Source organism: Platalea leucorodia (genome assembly GCF_965183815.1).
Source record: "Platalea leucorodia genome assembly, chromosome: 20".
NCBI lineage: Eukaryota > Metazoa > Chordata > Aves > Pelecaniformes > Threskiornithidae > Platalea > Platalea leucorodia.
In genome coordinates, this window is record NC_138842.1 from 1,215,085 (window position 1) to 1,234,517 (window position 19,433).

At 55.5% G+C, this 19,433-nt stretch overlaps 2 protein-coding genes across 5 annotated transcripts; one reads left to right on the forward strand and one right to left on the reverse strand.

The window, feature by feature from the left end:
* The first annotated feature begins 1,038 nt into the window (after positions 1-1,038).
* SRPRA (SRP receptor subunit alpha) lies at positions 1,039-7,741 on the forward strand. Its single transcript, XM_082330627.1, has 14 exons — positions 1,039-1,208; positions 2,051-2,134; positions 2,797-2,960; positions 3,080-3,240; positions 3,374-3,527; positions 4,030-4,183; positions 4,522-4,628; positions 4,827-4,945; positions 5,206-5,292; positions 5,393-5,565; positions 5,665-5,878; positions 5,957-6,120; positions 6,248-6,346; positions 6,680-7,741. Exons 1-14 carry the CDS (start codon positions 1,083-1,085, stop codon positions 6,806-6,808), a joined length of 1,935 nt encoding a protein of 644 aa, XP_082186753.1. The 5' UTR covers positions 1,039-1,082; the 3' UTR covers positions 6,809-7,741.
* FAM118B (family with sequence similarity 118 member B) lies at positions 7,417-19,330 on the reverse strand. 4 transcript variants are annotated; one of them, XM_082330628.1, is made up of 9 exons: positions 19,308-19,330; positions 18,866-18,900; positions 14,112-14,189; positions 11,747-11,999; positions 11,131-11,358; positions 9,739-9,867; positions 9,115-9,400; positions 8,100-8,487; positions 7,417-7,490 (listed from the first exon to the last, which is right to left on the reverse strand). In XM_082330628.1, the coding sequence occupies exons 3-8, from the start codon at positions 14,180-14,182 to the stop codon at positions 8,354-8,356; spliced, it is 1,101 nt and encodes a 366-aa protein (XP_082186754.1). In that variant the 5' UTR covers positions 14,183-14,189; positions 18,866-18,900; positions 19,308-19,330; the 3' UTR covers positions 7,417-7,490; positions 8,100-8,353. The 4 variants fall into 4 exon arrangements, with proteins under 4 accessions (XP_082186754.1, XP_082186756.1, XP_082186757.1 ...); XM_082330630.1 differs by lacking the exons at positions 18,866-18,900; positions 19,308-19,330 and having other exon boundaries at positions 8,100-8,342; positions 8,428-8,487; positions 14,112-17,331; XM_082330631.1 differs by lacking the exons at positions 18,866-18,900; positions 19,308-19,330 and having other exon boundaries at positions 9,115-9,319; positions 14,112-17,331.
* Positions 19,331-19,433: the final 103 nt, after the last annotated feature.

Below are 19,433 nucleotides of genomic sequence, written 5' to 3' on the forward strand. Positions count from 1 at the left end.
CCCCCCAGTGACACCCCCATTCCCTGGGACCCCCCCATAACCCCCCCAGACCCCCCCTGTGACCCCCCCCATTCCCTGGGACCCCCCTATAGCCACCCCAGACCCCCCAGTGACCCCCCCCCCATTCCTTGGGACCCCCCTATAGCCCCCCCAGACCCCCCAGTGACCGCCCCCATTGCCTGGGACCCCCCCCATAACCCCCCAGTGACCTCCCCCATTCCCTGGGCCCCCCCTATAGCCACCCCAGACCCCCCAGTGACCCCCCCCATTCCCTGGGACCCCCCCATAACCCCCCAATGACCCCCCCATTCCCTGGGACCCCCCCCCCCTAAAACCCCCCCAGTGACACTCCCCCCCCATTCGCAGGGACTCCCCCCCATTCCCTGGGGCCCCCCTATAACCCCCCCCCCAGTGACCCCCCCCATTCCCTGGGACCCCCCTATAGCCACCCCAGACCCCCCCAGTGACCCCCCCCCCATTGCCTGGGACCCCCCCAGACCCCCCAGTGACACCCCCATTCCCTGGGACCCCCCCATAACCCCCCCAGACCCCCCAGTGAGCACCCCCATTCTCTGGGACCCCCCCATAACCCCCCCAGTGACCCCCCCCCATTCCCTGGGACCCCCCATAGGCACCCCAGACCCCCCAGTGACCCCCCTATCCCTTTGCCCCCCCCCGAGGCCCCTCCCGCCCGCCGTGACCCCCCCAAACCCCCACAGCCCGCCCCCCCCCGGTGCCCAGGAGCCCCCCCCCGGTCTCACCGCGGAAGATGTCGGAGCCGAGCGGGGCCGAGGTGCGGAGGGGGCGGCCCCGAGCCCCCCCCGGTCCCGGGGACCCCCCCGGGCCCCCCCCGCCGCGGCGGGCACAGAGCGCGCCCCCAGCGCAGCATACCGCCTGGCCACGCCCCCTCCACGCCCCCTTATTAACATAACCCCGCCCCATCCTCCCATTCGCCCCCCTCCCGTCGCCGCCACGCCCCTTCCCCTCCCCTCCGCCAATGGGAGCGCGTCGGGGCGGCGGCTTCCGGCGGAAGCGCGGTGGGCAGTGCGACGTGTGCCGGGCCCGGCGCCGCCGCCGCCGCCATGCTCGATTTCTTCACCATCTTCAGCAAGGGCGGCCTCGTCCTCTGGTGCTTCCAGGGCGTCCGCGGGCCCGCCGCCGCCGCCACCGCGCCCGTCAACGCCCTCATCCGCTCCGTCCTCCTGCAGGTCTGCGCGGGGCGGCCGGGACCGCCTGCGGGGGGGTCGGGCCGGACCATCTGCGGGAGGGGGTGGGCTGGGCCACCTGTAAGGGGACTGGGCGACCTGTACGGGTGGCTGGACCGTCTATAGGGGGAGGTGGGCCACTTATAAGCAGGGCTGGACCACCTATAATAGGGACCTGGGCCAGCTGGCGGGGGGAGGGCCTGGGCCACCTATAAGAGGTGCTGGATCGCCTGTAAGGAGGAGTGGGCGGCCTGTTAAGGGGCTGGGCTACCTATTAAGCGGTGCTGGGCCACCTATAAAGGGTACTGGACCACCCGTAAGGAGGGGTGGGCCATCTAGGGGGGGGGCTGGATCACCTATAAAGGGTACTGGGCCACCTATCGGGGGGCGCTGGGCCACTTGCAAGGAGGGGTGAGCCACCTATGGGGGGGGCTGGATCATCTATAAAGGGTACTGGGCCACCTATAACGGGGGGCTGGACCACCTGTAAGGATGCACTGGGCCACTTATGAGGGGGGGCTGGGCCACCTATAAAGGGTACTGGATCACCTATAAGGGGGTGCTGGGCCACCTATAAAGGGTGCTGGATCACCTGTAAGAGAGCTGGGCCACCTGTGAGGGGGGGCTGGGCCACCTGTAAAGGGTACTGGACCACCTGTAAGGAGGGGTGGGCCACCTATAAGGGGTGCTGAGGCAGGGCTGGGCCACCTATAAGGGGTGCTGGATCACCTGTGGGGGGGGCTGGACTACCTATAGGGGGGCCGGACCACTTTTTGGGGAGGGGGGTGATTTGGGGGGGTCTCCGTGCTGCCGGCACCCCCCTTCCGAGGGCTCCTCTTCCCTAGGAGCGAGGCGGCAACAACTCCTTCACCCATGAAGCCCTCACGCTCAAGTACAAACTGGACAACCAGTTCGAACTGGTGTTTGTGGTAAGCGACCTCCCCCGGGAGGGCCCCGAACCCCCCAGGGAGGGGAATTGTCCCAAAAAAAGGGGGGAATAAAGGAAAAACAAAGGGATTTTTAACCGCGTATGGCTGCGGATCGACGCTCCGGAGTGGGCCTCCTCGTTCCTGGCTCCGGAAGGGTCTCGGGGAGTCTGTTTTAATCACCTGCGATAGGATTAAAACTCGTTAAACCTCAAAGAGAAGCTGTACAGGCTGCTACATCCTAATAAAACTTTTTCCTTTGACCAGATCTATTTAAAAAAAGCCAAGAATGTGTCACTCCTTTACCTGAGAAAATATTTTAGCGCTCTCCCTTTCAGTCTCCCCATACCTTATCTCTGTAAATCCACAAAACCTTCCGTACCTAAAGATAAGCAAAAGGCTTTTTGCTCTTTCGCCATGTGTTTTTGTTGCCGTGAAACCCATTTTTATCGGTGTCGCCTTTTAAATGGCTGTGCCGTTTTTTTTTCCTTTTTATTTTGAGAGCGTATTAAAAGCTGGGGGGGTCAGATTAGAAAACGTAGCCCGAAGCTTGCCGAAATTAAAGATCGCCGTATCAAACGGCGAGGTTTTCGCTTCCTTGCCAGCTAGATGCCGCGATTAAATTAGCTGGAAGAGCAACATCTTTTCGCTCTGCCGCTTCGCAGGTGGGGTTTCAGAAGATCCTGACTCTCACCTACGTCGACAAGTTGATAGATGACGTCCACAAGGAGTTCAGAGACAAATATCGCAACGAGTTCCAGCAGAAAGGCACCCTGGGCCTCCTAAACGGCACCTTTGATTTTAAAGATGACTTCATGCGCCTTCTCCGGTAGCAGAGCGTGATTTTAATTTATTCTTTTTTTCCTCTCAAGTTTCCATTTAGAGCGGAGATAGATGGGGGGGAGGGGAAAGAGCTGAAATTCAGGCTAACGGGCCACCTCCCCGCAGGGACGCCGAGGAGAGCAGTAAAGTCCGAGCTCCCACGGTAATGAAGACGTTTGAGCAGTCTCTCAAGTCCCAGAAGACTGTCAAGTGTATGATAGAAACCCGAGGGGAGAAACCAAAGGAGAAAGTCAAGAACAAGAAGAATAAAGGCTCTAAAAAAGAGGGTGAGTTCACGGGAAAGGTCCATGGGGAGGGGAAATAAATATTCCGGAGCTCCGTGTCGCAGCCTGCGCTTTCCCAGTCCTCTGGTAGCACCCGAGCGCTGCTCTGAGCTCGTGTCGGGGCTCTTTCTGTCAGGAACCGAAGCTGTGGCAGCGCCCGGTAAAGCGTCCGCGGGTGACAAGCAACCTTCCGCAGCCGGGGAGAGGGAGGAACTGACCAAGGATGAAATCCTGCAGAAAAACCGGGAGGAATTCTTCAAGAGACACATGAAAGCGGGGGAGAAGTCCAGGTGGGGAACGAGGGCAGGGTCGGTCCACCCGTGCTTCAAACCAGCTCTTCCTGGTGTCCCTCGGCCACAGCTGAGCCTCTCCTTCCTTCGGTGACCCCTGAAAGTCAGATTTTGCTTTCCCGGACCTTATTTCCCTTTTCCTTATTTCCCTGCTTGCTGGGAAAGGGCACGCTCGGGGTCCTGGAGGGGTAACAGAGCCTGATCCCTTCCCTGGGAGGCCCAGAAACCCAGCGTGCGCCTGGGAGAGGCCCAGGTCTCTTTTTAGCGAGGCTTCCCCGCTGTGAGCAAAGGGCAGTGGCGCGTCGATGCCTGCCTCGAGGTAAAGCGGCCTGCTGCAGGGTTAAAGTTCAGATAAATAAACTCCGGAGACAGAATCAGCCAGGTTTAGCCTTAATTTCTGCCTTTTTGGGTAATCCAGGCGCTTAATTTTCACATTTTCTAAGGAAGCGACTGCTGCTGCTTCCCTGCGCTGAACAAAACGTGTTTCTGGTTTTTATTTCAGCAAATCCCCAAAGCCGGAGGCACAGAAGGAGAAGGGGAAGAAGCCCCGAGTGTGGGATCTGGGGAACTCTAATGCCAAAGTACTCGATTACAGTAACTCCGCTACCAACGGGAGCGCGGAGGCTTGTCCCGTGGAGGAATTTGACCCTGATACAGTAAGGAAAAAAAAATCGGGTCGCTCTGTCCGCTTTAGCACGTTGTTCTGGGATCAGCTGGGCGTTGCAAACCCAGCCTGGTCTCCACGGCTGGCTGAGAAGGTCCGAGAAACGGGGATCGCGGCGCCCGGCCCCTAAAGCTGCTGCCTAAAGGATGTTTTCACCTGCAAACGGCGTCAGATGGGGTCGACCGGCTGAGCCTGCGTGGCAAAGATCTCTGCAGAGCCGCCTCCGCTGCTCGCGATAACTCGGTGCCGCCTGTGGCGGGGAAAGCGGGTGGGGGGAGACGCCGGTAAGCCGTTGCCCGTTTTCAGGGTGCGTCTTTTCCCCCCTCGCAGGCCCTGGGGGATCGAAATCGGGAGCCCGGCCGCCTCTACGACCTTGAGTACGAGAGCGATGACGAAGCCGAGGAGGAGAAGGTTATTCAGAACCCTTCGAAACCCAGGTAGAGGCTCCTGCAGCCCCCGCTTGTCACACGCTGCTTAATTTCTCTCCCGTAACTCCTCTTCCAGTCTAACCGGTAATGCACCGGGGACAAACTGGTGTGTTTGGTAGCTGCGTGGTGGGCTCTTCTTGCATCTGGCCGTTGCGTGCCCTATGCAACTCGCTCCTCGAACCTAAGGCTTGCTCTGTTTCTCCGCAGCGCGAAGAAGGGTGGCCTGGGGGGCATGTTTGGCATGCTGAAAGGCCTGGTGGGCTCCAAGAGCTTGACGAGAGAGGACATGGATCCCGTCCTGGAGAAGATGAAGGATCACTTGATCGGTACGTCTGGATCCGTTGGGAGCGGGTTAGTTTGAGGTGGTTCCCTGCGCTCCATCGGGAACCCACCCACGGTTTGGGACGTTCTTGCCCGCAGGAACCGTGGTGGGTTCCTGTCTCATCTCTGGGGAGCCCTGGAGAGCCCACCAGCAGGCTGGTGGGGATCCTCCACGCCGACGCCGTCCTTCCCTTGACGCTGATGTCCGGTGTGCGTAACCTCCTCAGCAGCGCTAACTCCCCTTCTCTCCCTCTCTTTCTCAAAGCCAAAAATGTGGCAGCTGAGATTGCAGTGCAGCTCTGCGAATCGGTGGCTAAGAAACTGGAAGGGAAGGTGATGGGGACGTTCACCAGTAAGTGGCCGTGTGGCTGTGAACCATTCCTGCTTGTGGTTGGGGGCTCAGGAGCGTTCCCCAGGCCTGACAGGTTCTCTGTCCGTCTCCTCCTTCCCAGCGGTGACCTCGACGGTGAAGCAGGCCCTGCAGGAGGCTCTCGTGCAGATCCTGCAGCCCCAGCGCCGCGTGGATGTCCTCCGCGACGTCATGGATGCCCAGCGCCATCGCCGACCCTACGTGGTCACTTTCTGTGGCGTCAACGGTGTTGGGAAGTCCACCAACCTGGCCAAGGTAGGACGTGGTCCTCCCGGCTCTCTGGGACGGGTGCTGAGGTCGGGCTGTGGCTGCTAACGAGCTTTTTTTTTTTTTTTAATCTGTTGCCACCTACAGATCTCGTTCTGGCTCATCGAGAACGGTTTCAGCGTCCTCATCGCCGCCTGCGACACCTTCCGAGCGGGAGCGGTGGAACAGCTCCGCACCCACACCCGTCGCCTCAACGCCCTGCACCCTCCGGAGAGCCACGGCGGGCGGACCATGGTGCAGCTCTACGAGAAGGGCTACGGCAAGGACGCCGCGGGGATTGCCATGGAGGCCATCTCTTACGGTAGGTGGAAAACCGTTGGCGGGAGACGCCGTTTCGGGGGAAGCGTCCTGCTTAACGCTGCCTCCTCGTCTTCCCCAGCTCGGAACCAGGGCTTTGACGTGGTCCTGGTGGACACGGCGGGCCGCATGCAGGACAACGCTCCCTTGATGACGGCGCTGGCCAAACTCATCGCCGTCAACGCTCCCGACCTGGTCCTGTTCGTTGGGGAAGCGCTGGTGGGAAATGAGGCTGTGGATCAGCTGGTGAGGGTCGAGGCTTTGTTTCCTGAAAGAGCGAGGAAGAAAAAAACGCCGTTTCCGTAGGTTTTACCGGAGATTTAGACAGCGGCAGCGTCACAAACGCGTTTCTCCACTCTATCCCCTTCCTCAGGTCAAGTTCAACAAGGCCCTGGCTGATCACTCCATGGCCCAGACGCCGCGGCTCATCGACGGGATCGTCCTCACCAAATTCGATACCATCGATGACAAGGTAAGGAGGCCGTCGAGACGGCTCCGCGCGGAGCTTCCCGCTGGTGATCGGAGAGGGAGAGACGGGAATTGCCAAACGCGGGGTGCTTCCACGCCGTCCCCTGCCTTCCTCTTGCATTTAAGCCATTTAACCAAAATTTAGCGGTCTGATTTCCGCGCGCGTGGGAAACGGGGCCGTGAGGTCTCTCGGTTTATACGTGTCGCTGCAGCGGGGCGTAGAGGGACCCTACAGCTCCGAGAAACAGGAGGCTGAATATTTGACGAGCTCTTCGGCGCGTTCCCCCGAGGAGGTAGCGCCGGATTGCAGGCTAACGCTGCTCGTTGTCCTCGGCAGGTCGGCGCCGCCATCTCCATGACCTACATCACGAGCAAGCCCATCGTTTTCGTTGGTACCGGACAAACTTACTGTGATCTGCGAAGCCTTAACGCCAAGGCCGTGGTCGCAGCGCTCATGAAGGCCTAAAACCCACCAAATCGCTGTTTGCAGATGTCCGAGAAGAACATGCTTTACCCCGTTACCGGCTAGTCTTTCCCGTGTAGTGCAGAACAGAATGAAGGGATCCCTGGCACGAAGGGTATTATTTTTCTTTTTTTGGATAAACCCCTTTTTATCCAGCAAAACCCCTTCCCTTGGGTTCCTTCATTCTGTTTTAAGCGACGCAGGCTCCCTCGCGGGGAGGCTGAATCCAGAGCTTTGTATTGTTCGTGCTGCACGGAGGGGGAGCAGCGCAAGGACCTGCTGTGCTTTTTGGGGGGGTTTGAAGGCGTTTTTTGGGGGTTTTTTTGAGCTGCTTTTGATTTTTAGACCAGCTTAGGGAGGACATAGGAGTGGCTTTTGGCAGGGGCGAGCAGGATAGCTTAGAAGATCTGGTTGTTCATATCGCTGCTAGCGGCAGCTCCACCGAAGCTGATAAACCAAAAAAATTGGCGGCGGCCTGCGCTGGGCTGGAGGGGGAGATGTTAAATTGCCTTAAGGTCCCCGTTTCTGTCGTCACCGGGACTCCAGAGCAGGGTACCCGGCCACCGCGTATTTGGGCAGGAGCTGGAGAGCTGCGGCAGCTCGGTCCGATAGCGCTAATCGTGGCCGGAGAGGGAAGGCAGCGTGGCCCTGCCTGGCTCCTGCCCGCTGGCCTCAGCGTTATTTGCTGGTAAAAAGGACAAAAAAAAAAAGGAAAAAAAATTAATACTGGAAGATAACGGTGGCTGCTTGCTGCTTTCCTGCACCCTTTCTCCCCCTCCTTCGAGTGCCTCGATCCCAGTCTGAAGCGCTACACTGAATAATACAAAACTCTTACGATGTCTTGTAGCTCCGTATCGCAGATGTGCTATAGTGCAATAAATTGAATGCTGTCTGCTAAAGAGACATAATTTATATAAAATAAACTTCATAATTTGTTCTCCGTGTATAAATAACTTGCTGCTAGCCAGGATGTGTTTCCTCCTCCTCCGGGGGGAAGACAAGCTCCTGCCTGCGTGAGGGGGTTGAGAGGGCGTGTACACCACACACCAGGCGAAAGTTAAGCGAACAGGCCTTTAATATGAGCTTCAACGTACAAAATACCGTGCAGTATAAAGACAGGACTAGAAAACTAGAGCTTCAAGTAAAAAAAAAAAAAAAACGCTCAAGTTTCATTTCTTTTTTAATTGAAAGTACAGAATACAAAAGCACTAAGTATGAAATTAGAGGAGGCTGCGGCTCCTTCGGGGCGACCGCGCTCCCCAGGCGCGCGCAACCTCGATAAAAAGACAATTACTACGTTAAACCAGGCGTCCGTCTGTCCGAGGAGGCTCCGCTCCGGCCTCTGATTTGTGCCTGAAGTGTCCGGGCTGGGCTCGGTGCGTGTGGGTGGCAGCTGGATGGCGGTGGGCTTCCCTCCTCCCCTAGGCTGGCCTTAAACCGCCTGCGCAGGCCTCCCCGGGAGCTGCCGGCTCCGGCTTAGGCCCGTCCTAGGGAGTCCCCCGCCGCCGCACGGGTCCCGATGCTCAAGTGCTGCATCCTGCGGGAAAGTCAAGGCTCTGCCAAACCCGCCGGCGAGGCGCAAAGGGAAGGGCGAAGCCTTTCTCGGCTCGGGACAGCCTCACCTTTTGTCTCGGCGTGGGCAGCAGCGGAGCCGTTGAGCTGTTGTCCATCCTTAGGCACGCCTAGGAGAGAGCGGAGAGCAAGGGCCGGGTGGCGAGGCGAGCCCCGCGGCACCGCGCAGGCGGCGGGCTTCGCGCCAACGGCCCAGGCTCTAAGCGACGCAGGCAGCGCGCTGCCGGCCGCGCGCATGCAGCAGTTTCACGCGACAAGCTTTTCTGGCTGGGTTTTACCCTCAGCGAGGCTCTGCCTAGCAAACTCCCTTCTTTTCCTCATTTTCACGATTTATTAGCAAGATCTCTTGTATGTTAAAGCATGACCTCAGTCGGAGTAGCGTGAAGGTCAGCGAGACCAAACAGCAAGACCGAAACGCCCTTTTCCTTTCACTACAAAGGGAATAAACAACTGCAGCTGCGCAAAATAACGTGGGAAGCAGCAGAGCTGTTTAAACTATAAGAACATAGGGTGATTTCATAAAAGTAAACCCAAATTCAGCTACACCTGCACTTTTTTTGGGGAAAAAAAAAAGCTTAAGGAATGATATAGCACAAAGAGAGGCTATTAACACTGCCTGCGCTCCAAAGCCCACGGTGACAGTCGAGAACCGCGTGGCGTACGACAGGATCCCCGCGTTAAGCGCGGGGACGGCGGACGCACGCAGAACCGTCCCGCGTGGCCCGCGAGCCCTGTACCTGTTCGACCCCGCGTGGCGATCTCGCTCGTCAGCCTCTCAAAGTACTCGGGCAAGTCTGCGTATTCATCTCCGTAGGAAATCACTTTAATCCCTTTGTCCAGCATGTTCTCACGGAGCTTCTTGAACTCATCCACGTCTCCCCTCCGCACGAGCATGAAGTGCTCCAGGTCTGACTTGTGCTTCACAGCCTCTAAAAACAGGGCCTGAAACGTGGTGTCATCAACAGTCCAACCACAGCCCAAGAACAGGAATGACTTATTTTCATACAGCTTCTGAATCTCTCGCTTTAAAAAAGGGAAAGACGAGTCAAGGCGAGTCTTGTCTTCGCAAGGCACAAGAAACAGCATCTGCCTTATCGCTGATGAGACGCTTGAGGAGCGTCATCATTCAGCCACCCTCAACGCGAACGCGGGGAGGCGTTTGTGCAGGTTAGCGGGCCAGAGAATCCATCCCTCCTCTCCTATTTCGCAAAATTAAGGACTCTCCCACCACCCTGCGGGAAGCCCAGCCTTTAAACTCGGCTGAGTTAACACAGGGGCCTGCCAGGAGCTGGCGTGGGAAGTGGGGTATGTATAGAGACAACGTATGGGATCCCAAATTACGCCCTGCAGGGCTGCCTCACCATGACCTCCGTGTTGCGCAGCACGTTCTGGTACCCGGCGGGGTGGAGCACTATGCCGCTGGGGTTGGTGTAAACGCCGTGGATGTGCAGGACGCTAAGCTTCCTCTTCTCTTGCGCCCACTCCAGCACCTGCGCAAAACAAACCCCTCCAGAAACGTTAGCGAGCGCATCAGGTTAGCTCCCACGGTGCTGTTAAAAACACCGCGTTGGGGAAGCGTTTCAAAGAGGCAGCTTCTTCCTCGTGTTCCATCTTATCTCCTCAAGAGGTCACGAGTCCATCGCGGCCCGCAGCTACAGCCTACGGCGCTTGTTCGGGTCAACGCTTCAGCTGAACGGCGAACGCGATGGGAAGAGAGCGAATCGATACACCGGACTCGGCAGAAGAAGGGGGAAAACTCTCTAAATATTAGGTCAACATGTTTCTCAAGCCTATAAAGTTTATTTCTTGGCCCCTCTAGGCTCTGAGGGAGCTCAAGAGCTGACCTTCATTTCAGCAAGCCACTTCCGAGGCGCTCGGTTTACTCCTGCAGACCTCAGCTCGTTTAAGCTTGCAATAATTAAAACGCTTATTTGTAACACTGTAAGCACCTCCAGCCATGCAGATTAAGAGGTCATGCAGGAAACGTGAAGCGCAGAAATGACTCAGAATGGAAAGAGACGGAGCGCTGCACGCGTGGCGTGCGTTAACGAGCCAACAGAAGGACAAGATGCTCCCCACCAGGGTGGAAAGATGAGGTGGGCAGGTGGTGAAGAGCTCAGGGTTTCACAGTCTGATTTTCTGCCTGACTGGGGGCAGAAGGAGGGAAGCTTGCGTGAAGCAAGCAGCTACGAATCCCAGAGCACGGCAGAAGAAGCCGGAGCAGGCGGAGTGTCCCAGCAGGAGCCATCCGGCCATTTCAGAAAGAGGACGCGGGGCAAGAGGGAAGCCTCGAAGGCTACAGCCCCAAGAACGCTCTGTCGCAAAAAGCACTCCGCAGCACGTTATAAAAATAGAAAGGTCAGCTTTGGGTCTCGCACGGCGTTTCCCATGTCAGTTAGAAACGTCAACCCAAGCCTTACGTGGAAGCGAGGCTTGCGGTACTTCAGCAAGGCCAAGCCAGAGGTTTCAAGGACAGAGATCAAAGAGATACCAGGCTTAAGGGCTCCTCCTGAGCAAGGGATGTCAGCCAGCAAGCACAGCATTTCAGAAACGAGCGTTCGACTTCATTCCTCTGCTCGCTGCCCCAAAATGGTCACAGCCTCTGCTTGCAGTTTGTCTAACATCATTTAAATTACTAGGAACAGTACAATCCCCACACGCGGGCGGGAGGGCACATCCCGCAGCCGCCACTGTCCTGCGTTGTCCCAGCTCAGCCCCGAACAAAAAAAAAAAAAAAAATCATCACCGTTTACCTTCTTTTCATCAGTCAGGTCAAGAGACTCTAGATGCTTCCCCTGGTGCGCTGCGTACAGTTCCAGCAGGTTATCGAAGTTGGTGGTTAACACGAGCGCCCCGTTTTCCATTAAGTGAAGCACAGACTGAAGCAGCTGCTTCCCAGAATCCTCCATTTTAGATTCCAGGTCATCAAACACTTCGTATAAACAGTCTTTGAAAAAGGTTGAGCGAACGTTGCTTGTGCGCTGAGAAGGGGAGAGAGATTAAGATCAGAGCCCAGCTGCTTTTCACGCTTCGTGCCAAACAACTCGATGAAAAACCACCCACCTATTTCTCGAAGACCTCCGCAAAGCTATAGGTGCTCGCACGGCAAGCACAGAGCGCCTACGCACGGAGGCGGGTGCTCCCCTTCAGCACGCTCCCAGGGAGATAAATACCCAAAAGCTGGCGTCCAGGGCAGAGTTACAGCTCGGGAACCCAGCACAGCACCCGCACTTGCCGTTCCTTGTAGACAGAGGAATGGCTGGAGCTGGGGGCATGCCGGAGAACCAAATTTGGCTATTTCCACAAGGCAAATCTTGTGCTCAGGGAGGGCTACCGAATATTTAGGTACAGTGCTACAAGCACACTCACCGGAGACAGCTTCTGGATAAGGTCGTGGGCAACGTGAACCAAGTTCTTGTCTTCATGGAGACACTTCTGAAACCGTTTGCTCTCTTCATCTTCCAGGAGATCAAAGTCAATAGCAGCATCCAGGAGGGCCTGGATTAACCCCTTCCACGACTTCAGCGCTGGGACCTGGGGAGCAACGGCTGCGCTGATTCCCGTCCCGATCACCAAAACAAGTTCCCGAGGCTTCTTGGTTTTGAGGCTCGGCAACAGCTTCCTGCGAGAGGAGAAAGGGGCACAGCTGGTACCATCACCGATGGAAGGACGTCTCGGGTCGTGGGACACGCAGACCCAGCAGGCAGGAGGTACCCTCTGCCTAAATTTTGAATCAAATGTCCATTAGGGTCCTCTGATAAACAGGACGAGAGGAGCAGCTCGGTATCCCTTAAAGACAGCGCGCAGCTCCGCGGATCAACATCACAAATGGCCACAACTATGAGGTACCTAATTACTACACATTTGGCAATCGAGTCCATTACCGAGACGGTTAAGTCAATACCGCCCTGGAATACTTCGGAAGCAAAGCTAATCCAATTAAAATTTGGAATAAGGGAGGTCTTGTTAATAATAGTTATCTGGAAGCTAGCAGAAAGACAGTGGAAAAGGTGTGGTGAGCAATACAGAATACGTTACCAGTGGCTGTAGAGACACATACATTCTCTTTACGTACCGAGACACAGCACGCATCGGCCCCCCAAGTGGGGATTAAACGCAGCCTGGTTTAAATAAGGTGCTCGCCAGGGGCCTGAAGACAGCAGCCCCCTTCATCCCCGCACAAAAGGAAGGAAGGGAAGGCTTCCTCCCAGAGCTCTGCCCCGGAGAGGACTTTCCACCCTCCAGCCCCTCTCTGGGGAGAAGAGCCCTCAGCGGGACGTCGCTGTACCAGAAATCCCTTCCCTGTTACGCTTGCAATGTAAGCGCGACGCTTGAGGCCAATCTTTCGGAAGCCCAGCTGACACGAAGAGTCTCATGAAAAAGCTGCAGGACTATATCCTCCTTCCTCCTGCTCCCCTCTTCCTCATTTTCCTAGCTTTACACCTGCACGGTGCTTTTAAATTTGACGTTTATTATTTATTAAGTAGATGTGCTTTTCCCCATCATGCCTTGCCTGGTGTCAAGCTGCTTTTCTGAAGCAGGGGATCAGCTCCAGCTTCCCAGAGGATCGAAGCAGCAGCCCAGGGAGGCAGCTCATTTGGAAGGAATGTTTTTTATCTGCAAACACGTGATATTTAGCGAGAAGGGAACCGACACCACACAGATGGAGCTTTGCCTTTCCTCCGCTACTGCCTACAAAAACAGACGAGTTAACCCTTTTCTTGAGGAGGTCTTCACTGTTAGTGGTGATCAATGGGTTTTAATTTTGGCACTGCAAGCCTCACCCGCAAAGAATAAATTAGTATTCATGCTAATGAACTGGTATAAAAACACAACCAGGAACCTAGGGACTGAAATCCAAACTAAAACCAAATACCCAAGTCTCAACGTCCTACGTGACAGCTCTGAAAGAGGCGGTCTGTTCCCACGCTGATAAATACACGTGTTCCTACCCTGATATCCTGAGCAAGGAAAAAGTAACTTCCCAGCCTCTTTTCTGCTCGCTCCACAGTCACCGGACCAACCTTGAGACCAGAAACTATTTTCCAGCCCTTCCTAAGTCGTAAATAAATCAGATTAGTGGAAGACAGCTCCCTAGGTGAATTAGCTGCTCATTCGCAGGTGGCAATGCCTTAATTTCTGAGGCCGTGCTATCGCAGCAGCCACAGCACCAACCTTGGATGGCAAAAAGCGTGGGTATGCCCCAAGTTAGCGTCATGCTCACGTCCCCGCTTGGAGAACTGTAAGACGACCTAATCATTAGTACAGGGAGCCTCCAGAGTGGGATTATTTAGCCTTTACATGCAGAAAATCATACTAATTTGAGTAATCGCCTGTCCTCCCGGCAACCGCCGTCCAACTCAAGTGAAGAAGCGCGACCGCCGCGTCTGTGACCCTGCGTGTGGGCAGGACCTGAGCTAGGGTTAACACCGATCAAACCCACGGAGACAGTACAGTAAATCAAGCTTTCTGTGCAACCATGCATCCCGGCTTAGGGGTTAAAAGAAAAACAAACCAGCAACGAAGAACGTTCTGGGTGTTAAGGCCTTTGTTCCACACACCGCAGGAAAATCCTAGTTACGGGGCACGGCTAGAGACAGCGCGCTTTTCTTGGGTCGGCAACCGAAACGACGGCTGGGGCTTGGTGCCAAGTGTCATGCTCTTTAAAGAACAATGCAAGGTTACGGAAAAAGCTCTTATTATTAGAAATTCACTGGAGTATAATTAAATTTACCTGGGCTTTTTGGCAGGTGGCATTCCATCTTCCAACAATGTTTCTTTACCCAGGCTCACCGTAGAAGCCATCCAGTTTCTATAGTAGACAAATCACCACAAGCAAAGTCACTACAGATATGCAATACGACGTGGAACAGACCGCAGGTTTTTGTCGAGCCAGCTTTTCACGGGCGGATAAATACCGGGGTTTGTTATCTTTATGAGATCACCTTCGGGCCGAGAATTGCACTTTTTTGTTTCTGAACTTTGCCCCGTGGCTCTCATCCACTTCCTTAGCTTCCTTTACAACGAAGCTCGATAAAATCGTAGGGCTGTTTTGTACAAAACCGGCTTACAGTCGCCACCGGCAGACCACCGTTTGCCAGCCCCTTCATGCCACCTTGGCCATCCCCCCCTTTCCGAGGCGATGCCTGTTAGCAAACCTGCTGCTTGCGAAAAGAGCGGGAGGGAAGAAAGACAAAAAGATTTTTGTTGGCTACAAAAAGTATTTCGTTCTCCGGCGAGGAGAGCAGGATTATCCAGCCCGCCATACGTCTACGGGCGGTGGGATATGACCTTAAAGCCCGTGGAAAGGAAGCTTTCTACGTCTGAGGACTCTTTCAACAGCCCATGACATAAAATACAAAAGGTCTGCCAGCACACGGTCCTTTCCCAACCCTGCTTCTCCAAAATAAGACTATTAAAAGGGAAAGAAAGCAGATGCAACCGTTCGCTCTTATCCATTTTTTTCTCGCCAACTGTAACGAAGAGTCCGGCAAAAATCCTGGTGGGCAGGCTTTTGCCAAAAGGAAACGCTGTGCAAGAGCTGCCGGCCCAAAATCCCAGTTTTTTACAGGTTTCGCGGCCTCAGTGACATCGCAGCGTTTGTCCTACAAACGAGATGCCGGCGATTGCTTCGCAGCAGCAGTGACGGCTGATACGCAGGGCAGCTCTTTGCAGGTACGAAACCTCAGCTGCGCCGCAAATGTTGGCAGGGATCGTTTAAGAAATCGTCCCAATAATCTAGCTAAGCGTCATCTTTCAAGGCTGGATGATGAAAATAGGGCGCGCCGACTCTCGCAGGCGCTCAGGTGCAGTATGCTCGCCAGCCTTTTATTTCTGACCACTTCTGAAAACTTTATAATTACCATTACAAGAATAATATCTCATTATTATAAAAATATAATAACACCTCAGAGAGCTGGCCTTCACAACCTGCCTCCCCAAACACCGCTTAGCATGTGCTGCCCATCACCTCAAATAATCAGATTTTGATTTTACTGTAGAGCCCAGATTTTGGATAAAAGTTTCACATTCGTTTAGCAAGCGAGGAACAAGGCTCCTGCCAACCGCTCGCACCTCCCGGTTTTAAACGTCCGACGACGAACCTCTGCAAACTCACGCTCCTCAAACGCCTGCGAGCGTCAGGCCACGGGGTGAACCATTTCGGGGAGTTAAAACCGTCAGAAAAACACCCGCTGCGAGGCGGTGAGTCTCGGGGAGGCGGGAGGACCCGCCGGACACATGATCGCTCAGGCGGTAACATCAAACTCACTCTGAGTGAATACAGCCAAGCACAGCCAGGATGGAAAACATCAAGGGGGGAAAAAACCTCTTTTTTTTCTTTCCAGTAGGGTAAGATCTCTCATTTTGGATTAGCTGACTCTTCTGGAAGAACAAGCTGCTCCCACAAAGGCAGCCAAATTTTAATTAAGGGTGCAAAGACACTTCAGACGAGCTAGTGACTAAAGCACGTAACCTTCGTTAAGGGGAATATTTAAGAATATTAAGGGGAATATTTAAGAAGGAATTTTGTGAAAAGCAACATGCTGAGCTCTCACTGCTCGGTCAACCCCCTCCGAGGCAGCACACCTAACAGCCGAAGGGAAAACCCTCCCCAGCTTCACCACCGGCTTAGTTTACGGATATGATTTAAGTTTATATTAGCTTTACCTTGCGAATTATCCGCTAAGTCTCAAATATTAAGCCTGTTTATAAACTCCTACCTAGGCCTTCCTCTGTTTCGCTTGTTCACCTGCCCAAGCGCTGCTCCCATTTCCGTCGTCCTACACATTCGCATTACTTTGAACAGCAGAAACCGAGTCATCAATTCAATTTTTAAGTGCCTCTAAAGCATTAAGGATGTTCAAAAGTTCACTTTGAACTTACGAAAAACCACCTTTTATAATTATAGATACCAAGAAATGGTTGTCTAATATCACAAACTTCAATCTTCATTTCTATTTAATGCACATAGCCAAAAAGGAAAAAAAAAAAGATGAGAAATAATATCTAGTCATCTTCCATCTCCAAAAAAGCACTTATTTCTCTTAAGAACAAGTCTCGGAAATTCAGCCAAGCAATGTAAACCTCCAGATTTTAGGCCTGGGGAGAAGGTCTGCTGGCGATCACACCAGCACGGTCGAGGTAACTGAAATTAAATAGCGTTACCTCAGAGCGTGGCACCACGGCCATGGGGAAAAAAAAAGCCCCCGGCCATGCCGTGAACGCCGGTGCCACGAAGGAGAGGGAGCGACGGGCACTTACAAGATAAAAGGCGTCTGTCCAGTCTTCCCCCTCGAGACGTCGGGAACTTTCCAGCTATTCAGACTACAGGGAGCCGGAGAGAGCGTAAACATCAAACTCCGCGGGTTCTTGGCTCGGCTGCCACCTCCTCCCGTCACGGCGTTGTCTCTCATCGCTTTTATTAATGGCGCTACGCTTACAGAGCCCCTGCATAGGTTTGTGGTGTTCTCCTTCCCCCTCCGCGCCAAAGAAACCAGTTAATTGATCCTAAAGCCGTTGAGGTACAGATTTCAGCAAGGAAAACTTAAACATCTTTAATCCATGCCCAAGCTGCCAACACTGAACAAACCTAACCACAGCAATTCCATATGTAATATAAAGAAGACACATCCAGCTGCGAAAACGCCTGAGATAGGAAGATGCATCCCAAACGCCTAAACAAAGCATCCGTAAAATTAATGCTGACGCTCACGCTTGAGCGTATATTTACAAAAACCTTGCCGTAACTCTACGAAACACGCGGAACGGGACTACGCCGCTCAGGCAATGTCAGCCCCCAGCCTGCAGAACCACCCCAGAAAATTTATCATAGAATTGTTAAGGTTGGAAAAGACCTTTAAGGTCATCAGGTCCAACCGTTAACCCAGCACTGCCAAGGCCACCACTAAACCATGTCCCCAAGCACCACATCTCCCCAGCTTTTAAATCCCTCCAGGAATAGGGACTCAGCCCCTGCCCTGGGCAGCCTGGGCCAGGCCCTGACAGCCCTTTGGGGGAAGAAGTTTTTCCCAATACCCAACCCAACCCTGCCCTGGCGCAGCTTGAGGCCGTTCCCTCTCGTCCCATCGCTTGTTCCTGGGGAGCAGAGACCGACTCCCCCGGCTCCAGCCTCCTTTCAGGCCGTTGCAGAGAGCGATGAGGGCTCCCCTCAGCCTCCTCTTCTCCAGGCTGAGCCCCCCCAGCTCCCCCAGCCGCTCCTCCCCAGCCTTGTGCTCCAGCCCCTGCCCCAGCCTCGCTGCCCTGCTCTGGCCACGCTCCAGCCCCTCCATGGCCGCCGTGGGGTGCGGGGCCCAGCGCTGAGCACAGCATTCGAGGGGCGGCCTCCCCAGTGCCCAGCACAGGGGGACCATCCCTGCCCTGCTCCTGCTGGCCACACTGTTCCTGACACAAGCCAGGGTGCCACTGGCCCTCTTGGCCACCTGGGCACCCTGCTGGCTCATGTTCAGGCGGCTGTCGACCAGCACCCCCAGGCCCTTTCCCGCCGGGCAGCTCCCAGCCGCTCCTCCCCACGCCTGCAGCGGTGCCTGGGGTTGTTGTGACCCAAGTGCAGGACCCGGCACTGAGCCTGGTTGACGCTCATGAGACGTTTTCTCCACCGACTCATCACCAAAGGAGATGGGGAAGTCACCGCAGACACCCTTCGACTGTCTCCACGCTCAGCAGCTAACGGACAACTAACACCTTCACGCTAGACCTGAACGTTTAAAGTTTAAGGAAAGTAAAAACTGCGCGCTTCCAGCTCCACGCTGGAAGAAGGGCTCCTCTGGAACAGCCCCCTCAAATTATATAAGGAAGCAAGCACAAATTCATTGCTCATCAGTTATTTTTAGCTTCTTGGAGTGCTGAGAAGAACTACCACCAGCGAGGGCTGTAATTCAGATCTCCTTTTTAAGTTAAGTGGCTTTAAGATGTCAGGATAAGGCAAACGTTACGTTATAGTGTAAAGCCCGCTACGTTTCAGCTAGAAGAATCCGAAAGGACGTTAACGAGTCGTCCCTGGCCGATTCCCAAGCTCTGTCCCTCCACGTGGGACTCGCAATTAGAGCAGGCTCGTCAAAACCCTCCTAGAAAGGGACAGGGATAACGGGGACCGGCGGCGCAAGGAAAACGAGCCCTGCTTCTGTTCGTCCCGACGTTACGAACACAAGATTCAGCCCCCTCAGATGCAAGTTAAAGTACATCAGAGGTTTTTATTGAACGCTGTCATTCTCCACGTGCTTCGGGCTCCCACCGGCTTCATCAGAAACAGAGTGACACAGGGAAGCCTGGAAGAGCTCTGCATCCCAACAGGCTCACACAGGAGCCTGCGCTGCCTGATTTAAGCCCCAGCAGACGAGGCTGCGGGACGGCCCTCGGGCAGGCGATTCTGCACGCAGGGCTGGTTTCCCAAGAGTGATTCTGGAAAGCAAGCAGGGCCGGACATGCTGTTTTGCACCTTCAGGGATGCCCGGCGCCTCGAGGCCTTACCTTTCCTCTCCACTGTGCCCCCTCTCACGCTAAACCTGAGGGAAAAGGAAGAACACGGTATGTCAGCAGGCAGGGAGGAAGCCGAGGCTCCTCCTCGGGGGAAAAACCTCCAAGAAAATGGCTTTTCAAGAGGGAGAAAGGGCGGGGGATGCTGACAGAGCGGTCCCGCTCAGGCGAGGCCGGGCCCCAGCGCCCCCCCGCCGTCATAAGGCGGCCGCCCCCCGTCCCCCTCGCTCCCCGCCGGCTCCCTCGGGCTCACCCCCGGCTCCTTCGCCCTTCCCGGGGCAGCCCCACGGCCCCTTCCGAGGGGACGGACCCCCGCCGCCATGGCGGCCCTCGGGGCTCCCCTCATGGCGGCCACCTTCTCGCCGCGCGCGCGAGACCCCGGCCCGCCGTCGCCATGGCGACGCGCCCCCCCCCCCCGCCCCGGCCCTGCACGCACCTGGCGCCGCGCGCCCGGCCCCATGAGGAGAAGCCTCGCGGGAAGCGATTGGCCCGTCCCCTTCCGCCCCGCCCTCTCATTGGCTCGTCGCGGAAGAGGCGGGACTATCGTGGGAGGCAGAGAAGC